This window comes from Pseudophryne corroboree, chromosome 8 (assembly GCF_028390025.1).
Source record: "Pseudophryne corroboree isolate aPseCor3 chromosome 8, aPseCor3.hap2, whole genome shotgun sequence".
In the NCBI taxonomy this organism is placed as follows: domain Eukaryota; kingdom Metazoa; phylum Chordata; class Amphibia; order Anura; family Myobatrachidae; genus Pseudophryne; species Pseudophryne corroboree.
In genome coordinates this window covers 74,679,425-74,692,622 of record NC_086451.1, presented here as the reverse complement: position 1 = coordinate 74,692,622, position 13,198 = coordinate 74,679,425, and the positions used below count along the sequence as shown (strand labels likewise).

At 49.1% G+C, this 13,198-nt stretch overlaps 1 protein-coding gene across 1 annotated transcript in view; it reads left to right on the top strand.

Moving 5' to 3' along the window:
* Positions 1–13,198, top strand: part of HMCN2 (hemicentin 2) — a 491,624-nt gene that overhangs the window by 205,703 nt on the left and 272,723 nt on the right. The window contains exons 16-18 of the mRNA XM_063936681.1: positions 2,300–2,491; positions 3,784–3,879; positions 3,971–4,098. Of these exons, the coding sequence (XP_063792751.1) occupies positions 2,300–2,491; positions 3,784–3,879; positions 3,971–4,098 (416 nt within the window). The remainder of the gene's footprint in view (positions 1–2,299; positions 2,492–3,783; positions 3,880–3,970; positions 4,099–13,198) is intronic.

Genomic DNA, 13,198 nt, shown 5'->3' with positions numbered 1-13,198 from the left:
CCAACTGCTAACAAAATTCCTGCTGCGATCAACTTGGAATTACCCCCATGGTTTTGCCCAACTGCTAACAAATTTGCTGCTGCGATTAACTCAGAATTAGGCCCACTGTCAAGTCTGCTGTGGTGCTTCTGCATTGTGCACCGGGAACAAAACACTCACATCAGCCTGTAAGCAGGGTTACACACGACAGCCAGAACACTCCTACCCGTGTGCGTGATGATCTGCGCCAGTGCACGCTAACACCAGACCTATCCCTGCTGGAAAAGGCATATTTACACAAATAGCCCACAATTCTGTCATCACGCCGTGTATGAGCAGAGCCACTTTCAGATGCCCCAGTACAGCTATGCATACCAGTCACAAGTGTACAGTATATGCAACTGAGATGCACGTGGCTCTGTGTTGCCCGTACTTCCGTGACCGTAACACTTGGCTCTGGAGCATGCACAGTGCGAAAGCAAATACGCGACATACGCTCCATAAATGGACTTTTATCAGCCCCAATGTGGTTTCTTTCATATTGAGAAAAATAGTGATGTATTAAATATGTTACTGTTTAAGATAAGATTCTTTTTAAGGTACGTCACAGGTTTATATTACCTATAACAAGCGAGGCCAAGCCTGCCCTCGGGGCTCCAGACAGATGATTTACTGACTAATTATGGCTGAAGTCATATTAAAAAGGGCATAATTGTGTTCTTGCCCGGGCAAGCACAGTGACAGATGATTGGGAAGACACCTCTGTATTTCATTATGTGGCCACTGGCTATACAGCATGTAAGACGACAAGCACTTAAACTATTGCTTAGCTACAGCTCCCATAATGCATTGCGTTGGCTGGCAATAATACTACAGTATGTGTAACAGCACACACTATTATAATAAATATGCCCAGTAAACCTTCTCTCGTGTGATAATAATAATAATAATAATAATAATAATCATCAAAATAATACAAAAAAAAAAAGCAATAATGTTACCTAAAAGACTCGGAGACATAAATAGGCAGAAAGTGCCAGCTATTTATTTCAATGACTTATTGATTCATTATGGTGACAAAGAAAGAACAACCTGTTATCAGATCAAGCCACGGCTGGACTGCCCATCTGGCACTTCTGGCAAATGCCAGAAGGGCCGATGGTGTAATGGCTGGTCCGGTCACACAGAGAGCCAGGAAGACCGCGCGCAGTGCAACTTCCGGCTCTCTATTTTGCCTTCCCCTCCGCCTGAAGTGCCTATTCCATAAGAAAGATGGGGAGTCCATTATCCTGACTCGGGGCACGCCCCCGTGAGCAGTGTCCGCGCTCCCTTTTACATGAGCGGAACGTGTGCGTGCAATAAATGCCAGGGCCGAAAACGGCCTCAGTTCGTCCCTGAATCAAGCCAACATCAATTCAATATACCTAATATTTTGTGGTCATAAAGGCACTTTACCGCTCCCGAGGCGGGTTCAGTATGGTATGCCGGCGGTCGGGCTCCCGGCAACCAGCATACCGGCGCCGGGAGGCCGACCGCCGGCTTACCGACAGTGTGGCGAGCGCAAATGAGCCCCTTGCGGGCTCGCTGCGCTCGCCACGCTACGGGCATGGTGGCGCGCTATTTTATTCTCCCTCCAGGGGGGTCGTGGACCCCCACGAGGGAGAATAAGTGTCGGTATGCCGGCTGTCGGGATTCCGGCGCCGGTATACTGTGCGCCGGGACCCCGTCAGTCGGCATACTGAAGACCACCCCCCGAGGCAGCTGATCTGACATTCTTTCCTGTCACAAAAACTTACTCTAAGGCTAAACAAAGGGAAGGAGGGGTGGGAAATTCAACAAGGGAAGACTTATGTAACCTTATCATAAATATAGCCTGAACTATCCTATAGGTATAAATGCTGATATACACAATCCAGCTCCTAGCCTAGTGGTTTATGGGGGACATTTACTAAGCAGTGATAAGAGCGGAGAAGTGAGCCAGTGGAGAAGTTGCCCATGGCAATCAATCAGCACTGAAGTAACATCTATAATTTGCATACTATAAAATGATACAGAACTGCTGATGGGGCAACTTCTCCACTGGCTCACTTCTCCGCTTTTATCACTGCTTAGTAAATGTCCCCCTAAGTCTGTTATGGCAGCCTCCTGTTTATCTTATAGGCCCATCGGAACATATTTTTTTAAGAGGAAGTGACATCAGTACATATGTAATTGGCAGCTACTGTATTAGTACTTCTATGATTAATGTGTCCTAAGAGTATTCTCCTCTCTATGGCCTCAGAGTTCAGTGACACGTATATTTATTCTGTATCATTTTCAGCCCCACCTCAGTTTATAGATTTCCCCCTGGATGTGGAGGTCGATGTTGGGGAGAGCGCAAAGCTTATTTGCAGCGCAGAGGGGAACCCCACTCCAACTGTGTCCTGGTTCCGACAAGAAGAAGGTCCGGTAGTGCCATCTGGAACAACAGAGGTCATCGATGGTCTTGGGTCAAACACAGTTCACGTAAAAAGTAAGTGAAAAGGGCCTGGCCTATATTCTGAATTAACTATAAACCAGACATGACTGAGAACAGGGTTATATGTCCCATCATGTCATGCTCAACGTGTTTACATAATGCAACAGTAGTGTACTTGATTGCAATTTAATTACTTTAATTACTCTTACTCTAAGGACTAAAGAGCATTGGTGGCACCAAAAGAGGAATTTTATTGAGCATTTGATTTGGAGGCATTGGAGGTGATGTATTAAGCCTTCTAAAGAGTATAAGTGGGGAAGTTGCCCATAGCAACCAATCAACCTGTAGATATGATTTATTAAGTACATTCTATGAAATGATTGCTAAAAGCCGATTGCTGTGGACACCTTCATCATCTGCCTCTTTACAGCGTTTAATACATCTCCCCCTCAGTGAATGGGGTTATTGGGCCTAATTCAGATCTGATCGCAGCAGCAAATTTGTTAGCTAATGGGCAAAACCATGTGTACTGCAGGGGGGCAGATGTAACATGTGCAGAGAGAGTTAGATTTGGGTGGGTTATTTTGTTTCTGTGCAGGGTAAATACTGGCTGCTTTATTATTACACTGCAATTTAATTTCAGTTTGAACACACCCCACCCAAATCTAACTCTCTTTGCACATGTTATATCTGCCCCCCCTGCAGTGCACATGGGGGTCATTCTGACCCGTTCGCTCGCTGCGTTTTCACGCAGCAGAGTGAACAGGTCCCTGCGGCGCATGCTCCAGCGCCCTAGTGCGCCGGCGCATGACAGACGTCCGAAGGCCGTAGCAGGGATGCGATCCCCTCTGCCTGATTGACAGGCAGAGGCGATCGCTGGGCGGGAGGGGGCGGAACGGCAGCGTTTCCCCGCCGTTTCGTGGGTTTGGTCCGGCCAACGCAGGCATGGCCGGACCGAACGGGGGACGGGCCACAGCGCCTGCACGCTAAAGCTGCGCTGGCCGGGAGCTACTCTTGAGGTGCAAAGGCATCGCCGTTGTGTGATGCCTTTGCACTTCTGCGAGGGGGGGGTGTGGCGGCACTGACATGCGGGGCTGGCTAGCCCTGTGCAGGGCGTCCCCCCGCATGTCAGTGTGAATGATCATAGCTGTGCTAAATTTAGCACAGCTACGATCAACTCGGAATGACCCCCATGGTTTTGCCCATTAGCTAACAAATTTGCTGCTGCGATCAGGTCTGAATTAGGCCTGTAGTCCAATAGTGGCTGCTAAGCTACAGTTTCATTTATGTACATTTCCTTTTTATGTATTATTATAGAATTAACTATGTCTTTGTTTAAATGAAAGTTGCCCGTCCGGAGGACACAGGGGTGTATGTGTGCCAGGCCAGGAATCCATTTGGCTGGGTAGAAGCGGAAATCCTGCTTACGGTCACTGGACTTGGTGAGTGCAGAGCTGGTAGCGTGCTGCAGTTTGTCTTGAAAGACGTTGTAAGTGAAGGTGGGATTTCTGATGCTATGTTTGTGTTTATTAGTTGCCCCGCAGGTGATTGCGGCCCCATCAGAGGTGACTGTTCTGGAAGGAAATCCAGTGTCCCTGCCCTGCACCGTTACAGCTGGAAACCCACTTCCTGTGCAACGATGGGTGAAAGACTCAGGCCCTGTAAGCTGCTCCCTACTTAGTTGTGGACCCATCTCTTGCCTAATCTGTGGCTTGATGCTACATCTGGAATGCCAGCTGTCTGCATTAGTACAGCGTAGTATTGTATAAACAATGTATTTAGGAACATCGGGGCTCATTCCGAGTTGTTCGCTAGCTGCCGTTGTTCGCAGCGCAGCGATCAGGCTAAAAATCTGAATTTCTGCGCATGCGTATGCGCGGCAATGTGCAGGCGCGTCATACGGATACAATGAGCATCATGGGTTTGCATAGAGTGTAACGAACATTCCAGTCGCACGGCTGAACGCAAGAAGATTGACAGGAAGTGGGCGTTTCTGGGTGTCAACTGACCGTTTTCAGGGAGTGCTTAGAAAAAAGCAGGCGTGGCAGAAAAAACGTAGGCGTGACTGGGCGTTCACTGGGCGAGTGTGTGACGTCAAAAGCCGTCCCTCCGTCGTTAGAATCAACGTACACGAAGAGTTACTACAGGGCTACTCTTGTTTTGCACAAAAAGATTTTGCAGGCGCTCTGCTGCACAGGCGTTCGCACTTCTGCAAAGCAAAAATACACTCCACAGTGGGCGGCTGCTAAAAACTGCTAGCGAGCGATCAACTCGGAATGACCCCCATTGGGCCTGATTCATGTTTGTAAGTAATCAAGCAACTGGGCAAAACCATGTTGCACTGCAGGAGGGGCAGATGTAGCGTGCAGAGAGATTTAGATTTGGTGGGGTGTGCTTTCTTACAAACATGCCCATAGATTCCAAGTATTATTTTCTAGGTGCTAGATAAATGAGAAGCCAAATCTGATTGGTTGCTATGGGCAACATCCCACCTTAAATAGAACTCCTATCTTAGTAAATTTACCCCCTTGAGTCTTACCTAGAGAGATGGCTGCTGCCAGTGCTCATGGAGTCCGATCCCTCAGTCTGCCAATGGCTTTTAAACAGAGTCTTATTAATGAGCTATGGATGGCTTGCATACTTGCCCCCTCTCTCATACAACTGGGGGTGCCCAGATTTGGTATATGGGGCAAGCTACGTTACAACTTTAAAGGACACACTAATGCACACATATAAGTTATATGAAAGTACTAATAATACCATGCACAAATATAAATATAAGTAAATGTTTGTATACATTGACAAATTACATATATTATTTACACTGTAATGTGGCTGATAGCAAGCTATTGTTTCCTTTTATCAGTCTTTACAGGCAAAATTAGGCTGACTGTCCTTTATTGGATGAACTGATAGGAAATATTTAGTGCATATAGAAATTGGCGCCCTCCGTGGTCACAACTCAATGTAAAATATATTCTAGTCTCATAATTCCAAAAACCTTTAAATGTTATTAATAAGCTTTGTTTACTGCCATCACATTTAGAATTGTACTGTCCACAGCAGCCAATGAACGACGCCCAATGATCTGTGTAGTGCTAGTGAGACAATAAAAGCAAGTATCTGGTTGCTCTAGTTTATCGCCATTGTTGTATGTAGAAGTAATTTTATTAAATAAGTGTTAGGGGCATAATTATTATCCTTTAATTGGCACAATTTCTACACCCCCCAGAGGACAGAAATTGTGACGCTCATCAAACTCCGAGAATACTTTGTTTTCGGAGATTGAAGGTGAAACTGTTCGCCAAACCGAACAGCCCCCGAATCTCTTCACAGAGCAGGGAAGGGGGGAGTTGGGCAGTGGCTGCAGCACGATCTCTGCAGCTGGGAGGCAACGGTAATAAAGTGCCGGTGGCGGGGGGGTTGGACTACAGAGGATAGCCCCAGTTAATAATGTCCTGGCGCCGGGAGCGCGGCTGCAGCACAATCTCTTCAGTCGGACAGCCCCGGCAATAAGTTGCCGGCGCACGGGGCCGCGGCTGCAGACAGACCAGTCTCGGCAGGGGAGGGGGAGCCGCGGCTGCAGTGCTCCATTCTGCAGCCAGGAAGCCTGAGGGGAAAATTATCACTTTCCGAAAAACTGACTTTCAGGAGATATAATTTTATAATGGGGCCATGATGAATCATGGAAAATTGTTAGAGAATACAATGAGAATTTAAAACTAAAAATTTTCTTCGCACAATTTTTTCATGATGACTATGCCCCCAAGTCTTTTATATAAGTCAGCCTGTACTTTAGGTTAGGACACTGTAATTGTGGCTGGAGGCATTTTTTTTAACCATGTGAATTACTGTATAACATTACCTCATGGATTGGCAGCAAAAGTGTAACCCATTCAGGAAGTTATATTCCTGTCTCTAAAATAACAAGAAAAGTTGATTTTGGTTTTTATTACCCATCCAGGTTTTACATTTGTGGTTGTGCTTGGAGTATTTTATTTTTTTGTGCCACTCTCTGCCACACCTCCTCCCCAACTTCATGGTCCCAATCCCCTCGTAGCTTGTTTCTATGACATAAGTAAATGAAAGTAATTCATTTCAAACTGAGGGCCTAATTCAGACCTGATTGCTCCTCTGCATTTTTGCAGAGGTCTGCGATCAGATAGCCTCCATCCATAGAGAGTGAAAACCCGTCCCATGCAAGTGTGCGAATGCATGCGTACGCTGCGAAAAAACTCTGCCAGACAGCGGACATCTGCAAATCCATTCGCAACTCACTCACCATCGAATGATTTTTCCAGTCTGTGCAGTCTGTGCGTAGCCCAGGGCTTACTCCTACAGTGCAATTTAAACAGGCTGATCGTGGTCGGAGCTGACGTCACACACCCTCCCAGAAAACGCTTGGGAATGCCTGCGTTTTCCCTGACACTCCCAGAAAACGGCCAGTTATCACGCCCAAACGTCCTCTTCCTGTCAATCAACTTGCGTACGCCTAACGATTGAAATCTTTGCACCATTCTTTTTGCCTTGCGCCTGTGCATTGCGATCCATACGCATGCATAGTTGTTCGATAATCGCCTGTCATGCGAAATCGCACAACAGTGATCAGGTGTGAATTAGGCCCTGAGTTCATGATTAATGCTTTTTTCTGTTTCTGTTTAGATTGTGTACATACTTTACAGAGGCAAATGGAAATGAAGGATATCTGTGGGGATGGGGGGGTCCAAATGTTTGATTTTAGATTGTTGCCGGCCCACGAAGTATGCATAATGAACATGTAACAAGCTATAGTCTGCCCTAAGCACAGTGCAGTTTATGGAATACAGTACATCATACATATGCAGGCTTGGTAGGAAAATCTGCTGCCACTGGGCATATGCAGCAGCTCCATTCTACCCTTTATACTGCATGTAGTGGCTGCTGGCCAGGCTCTGGGAAAGGGAGGTTTCTGTGCAACTGGAAGCCCCCCTGCATTTGGCTATGCTTTATAAGGCGTCTATTCAATTATTGTGCTTAACATTAACTATACCCTTTAAGCTAGCTTATCAACTAAAAATAACGACACGGACACAACTGCGTTGGATTAAATGGTCATTGAATTTATTAATTGGAATGACCTCACTCGTAGTGGGTGGCCAGGAAAACGCTACCACTAACCAGCTCTAGTCACGATCTTACAAAATGGCGGCGACTAAACGCCCCAACTGTCATGGGTGCGACTGAAACGCCCCATCTATATATATCAGCATAACCTGTGTTGCGAAGGTCTCACCACCCCTTCCTATAGCAGAGTGAGGACGCTCCCCAAGGAGGCGCCCTTCGCCCCCCCACAAGGGCAGGACACACTCGCCGTCCTTCAAAAGGGGTAAGTGCCCCACAACACCACTTATGCTACAAGTGACCGCTGGCCAGTAGCGCCTTCCCGCCCACTAAGTCTGAAAGAAAGATAATCGTAAGCCAAATTGAAAAGGGGCAAATTAGTGAGCCAATAGGGTGGGTGGGTGGGTGGGCTTCCAGACGACAAGAGGAAGCACTCTGGAAGTTTCTACCCTACATGAACTAAACACCTCCCCTACACTCACCGATAGGCTGGCCCTACCCAATTATCACTCACCCAAAACTCTGATCTGCCTAGCAACAATTTGACCTTCTTTAACCAATCACAAAATTGCCAGACTCTTATACAGATATCGTGCCCAGTCAGGCACTCTCCTTATCTAAGGCGTCTATTCAATTATTGTGCTTAACATTAACTATACCCTTTAAGCTAGCTTATCAACTAAAAATAACGACACGGACACAACTGCGTTGGATTAAATGGTCATTGAATTTATTAATTGGAATGACCTCACTCGTAGTGGGTGGCCAGGAAAACGCTACCACTAACCAGCTCTAGTCACGATCTTACAAAATGGCGGCGACTAAACGCCCCAACTGTCATGGGTGCGACTGAAACGCCCCATCTATATATATCAGCATAACCTGTGTTGCGAAGGTCTCACCACCCCTTCCTATAGCAGAGTGAGGACGCTCCCCAAGGAGGCGCCCTTCGCCCCCCCACAAGGGCAGGACACACTCGCCGTCCTTCAAAAGGGGTAAGTGCCCCACAACACCACTTATGCTACAAGTGACCGCTGGCCAGTAGCGCCTTCCCGCCACCGCCAGTTTCAGAGAAACGCAGCCCGCCACCCAACACGAAATTAAATCCAACCAGAAACCAAATACCTATCTACGCAAATCCTATCCCTACCTACAAAGATAACAAACTACTCCAGACAAGAGAACAGCGCCCTCAGAAAAACTCCAATCCCAAGATGGGAGAAATGCACCCCATCCTTCCTAAAATAAAAGGGGCTCTGGAGCACCAATAGCGGATGTCTAACGGCCAAACCACCAGCGGACAACACAAACTTTGATACAGCAAAGTTAATCTTCTTCCTAGACCTGTCTAGCGCTGTGACGTTCCGTGATCCCTTCCAGACAAACCTAGGAATAATGTCAGACCAAACCAAGCGTACACCAGGCCAAAGCAAGCTAAGTTCCCCCAAATCCGCCTGAATCCTAAGTATAAGATCTATACCTTTTAGGTGACCTACATCGTTACCGCCCAGGTGCAGCAGCAGCCATTGGGGACGCCCCCAACGCTGTTCGTATTGCAACAACCGCTCCAAAAGTCCAGACCATCTGAGCCCTCTCACACCTAACCATCGCACTCTGCGACCACCTAACAACTCAGACGACCTATCAGCAAGGGGATGCCGCTCGGCCCAAAACACGTAAGAATGGCCAACTACCCAAATCTGTTCGTTGGAATCAGTGGACGCTGAAAAAGAAAAAGTAACCTAGCTGTCAGGCCGCGCCCATAAAACAGGTAATTAGAACCGTTAGACCGAACCGAACAGTTAGTAACATAAAAACCCAAGTGAAGGAGAAAACTTAAAAAACCTCCCGTGGACCTGGAGTGTCAGCCAATTGTAATTTAGGCCCCCTCGGAGGAAAAATTTAAAAAATTCCTTCACACCTCCAATTCCGGAACGCTAATCATTCCAAAATTGGCAGGTAAACAACGTTTTTGGGTTAGCGCAAATAGCGCAACATTACACCTTATCCAATCTAACATAAGACTTAAACGCTGCCGACTTCCAACGTCCCCTTTCCTGAATGGCTGACGGTGGAAGTCCGCGTGCTGCAGCGCAAGTTGCCGCACCGATGCGAAAGGAATGCGTCCCATATTCCGCGCTATTAAGCCCAAGGGCGACCAAACAGCGCTTCAACACAGCAGCAAACTGAAACCGAGTGAGAGGCAATGCATCCCCGTGCAGCAGAACTTGAGCCCCACCTTTGGGTCGTAAAGGTAAATAAATTTTTGCATGCAGCACCGGGCACAAATCTGTATCCTCGTGCGCCTTCAAAGTCACCCAACGCCCTCGACCCAACTGGTCGGTCTTGGAACGAGGCAACCTAAACATGGCGACACCTTCCTTGAGTACCAGGTCCCTGAAAAGCATGCCTGTATCAGTGGACCTTTTATTAGCGGCTACCAGCTCGCCAACTCGAAAGGCCCCAAAAAACGCAAATGAAAATGCTGCACGGAAAAGGGACGCCTCAAAAGCAGAATCAGTCACTGCCGGCAGAATCGCCATGAGCTCGCGCAACAAATGGGTGTCAATAGGCCTGCGCGTATCCGGCTGGGCTGGACTTAACTTCGCCCAACCCCTGAGCGCCTTGGACAAAGTGAAAGACCTGGTGGGGTCCGTCCCCCGCTGCAACCGGGCATGGAACGAAATCCCCGCCAACGCCGCGCACATGGACGCCTTGGACCTACCACTCTGGTAACACTCCCAAACAAAGGCCAACAAAAGATCCTCCTCTGACTTACCCCCGGCCCCGCACCTAACCTGATGCGCCTGCCAGTCACGCCAAGCCGCAGCGTATGCCCGGCGGGTCGAAGGGGCCAATGAGTTCAGTGCCAAGCCATCTACGCCAGTTCTATAATCTGCCAGACAGAAGTTGGACAAGTCAAACCTAGGGCCTCCGCCCTGGGGGCCAACCTGCGAAACCTGGGAAAATCGAAACGCGACAGCGCATCCGCGATGTCGTTCTCGACCCCAGGCACGTGCCTCGCCGTGAAATTGATGTTAAAATGGAGACACTGTAACACCAAAAATCTCAACAGCCGCAAAGCCTGCGGCGATGATGCACGTTGGTTGTTCACCGCATGTACCACCCCCAAATTGTCGCACCAAAAGACAATCGTCCGGTTCGCCAACTTAGGGGCCCACAACTCCACTGCCACCGCTATAGGGAACAGTTCCAATAAGAGTAGGTTAGCCGTAAAGCCACGCGATACCCAAGACTGGGGCCAGGCCGAAACACACCACTCGCCCTGGAAAAAAGCACCGAAACCCGTAGCACCGGCAGCATCTGTAAACAGTTCCAGGGAAGAATTGGCGACGGGCCGGAGAGGCCACAGCAATTCCGAATTAAAAGTTACCAAAAAGGTCGACCAAGTTCTAAGGTCGTCCTTAATTTCCCGAGACAGACGAATGGTGTGGTGCGGCCCAGTCGCTCCCGCTGTGGCCCTCTCAAGTTTGCGGCAAAACACCCTCCCCATAGGTATGACCCGGCAAGCAAAATTAAAGGAGCCTAAAAGGGACTGCACCTGACGGAGTCTAACTCTACGCTTCCTCAAGCATTCTTCGATCTGTCCCAAAAGCTTCGCTACCTTGTCGGCCGGAATACGGCAACAACCTGCTCTAGTGTCAACCTCGATGCCCAGGTAAGAAAGGCAACACGTGGGTCCCTCTGTCTTATCGTGAGCAACAGGCACTCCCAGAACCTTGAACAAGGCGGACGCGGAAAAAAGGAGCTCCTGACAGGTGTTGCTGTCTCCTGGGCCCACAAATAGAAAATCATCGAGATAGTGGGCGATGCCAACTTGCCCCGTTCCTGCAGCAATGCACCAATGCAGGAACGAGCTAAATTTCTCGAAGTAGGCGCAAGAGACAGAACAACCCATCGGCAAACATTTGTCAACATAAAAGAAACCGCCTAACCGAAAACCCATAAACTTGAAAGAGTCGGGGTGAAGGGGAAGAAGGCGAAAAGCGGATTCAACATCCAACTTGGCCAACAGGGCCGCGGGCCCAAAACCCCGGATCAATTCCAGAGCCTCGTCAAACAACTGGTACCTGACCGTGCAAAACTCCTCAGGAATGGCGTCGTTAACAGAGCCCCCATGCGGGTAGGACAAATGTTGTATCAAGCGGAATTTGCCCGGCGCCTTCTTGGGCACTACTCCCAAGGGAGATACGCATAACCCAGGCAAAGGCTCACATGCAAAAGGACCGCACATGCGACCCAATTGCACCTCCGCCTCCACCTTCTGCCTGACCACATGAGGAAACTCCGTCGCCGACCTCAAATTCCTGCGAGACACAACATGAACCGATTCCGAAATGGGCAAACGAAAACCGCAACTAAAACCGGCTAACAAAAACTCAGCATCCTCCGTTCTGGGATAACGGTGCAACCATTTAGCCAACTCAGGTACAACTATGGGCGAGGGTGCCTTACTTCGCACTGCCGCCTGCAGCGCCCTGGTCGGCCTGCTTAACCCCGTTTCCGGACTTACAATCCTTGGCGGGGTGATTGGCTCCACAGACGCGGCAGGAGTGACGAAAACGACAGGCCGCACCCCTAGTGCACTTAGAGTCATTAAACGCAAAACACTTGCCCTTTGCCGCCGTACCAGTAACATTCTTGCCCCCCAGAAACTTCCTCTTGGCCAGACCCTCAACCACACTACTCGCTTGGTTGGAAACCTCCATCCAAACCTCGACATCCTTAAAGCCCAAAGGTAACGTCGGATTGCCATCCTGATTCTTACGGAATTTTTCATCGTAATCCCTCCAGACGGAACCTTTGTACTTTAAGAACATCTCATTAATTAAAAACATGTACTTTACCACATTAAGATGTTCGGCAGGGCGCGTTTTTAGGTAAACCGCAGAAAAGACTAAGAAACCCCTTAACCAATGATGAAAGCTCCGAAAAGCATTTTCACCGATGCCCCCCGCCTTCTTCGCTTTGTCGAAGTCCTTCCTCATGTCGTCCGTGAGGGTGAAAAGGTCGACAAATTTTCCCTTAACTATTTTTTCCTTCATCCTCTTCCGTAAACCCCGAGTAACAGCCGTGTTCGCGCAGCGCACCATCTCCGAAAACAACGGCGGCTCATCAGGAGCCACCGCCTTTTTCGGCAGCTGATCAGTAGCCACCGCCTTCCTCGGCACCTTATCCTTCCCTACCACCTTGGCGACCTCACGCGCGACTAATTTCGCAAGCTTGCGCGGGCGCTTGGGGGAATCAGACCCCTCGCTGCTAGCAGAGGATTCAGATGAGGAAACAACAGATGAATCAGCAGTAGCGTCATGCTCACCAGAACCGGAAGGGCCAGGGACGTCAGCCATTTCAGTCGCCTGCGAGACACCTGGAACTGAAGAAACGGCATCGGTTGGAGATGGGTCCACCTCACCACGCCTTCCGGATCCGTCCTGTACCGGTGCGGCCTGAGGGGCTGCAGAGCAGTCTGTACTAACCTCGGGAACAAAAACAATCGGAATTAAGTTACCCGGCCCATCAGCACCACCAACGGATGAAACGGGGAGGGGGCGCGGCGCTTCCCCGCCCAGGGCAACCGAATGCAATGGTGTACCGGGCCCAGGCGGTGCCACCTGAGCTGGCGGGGCCTGGGCCGTGGGA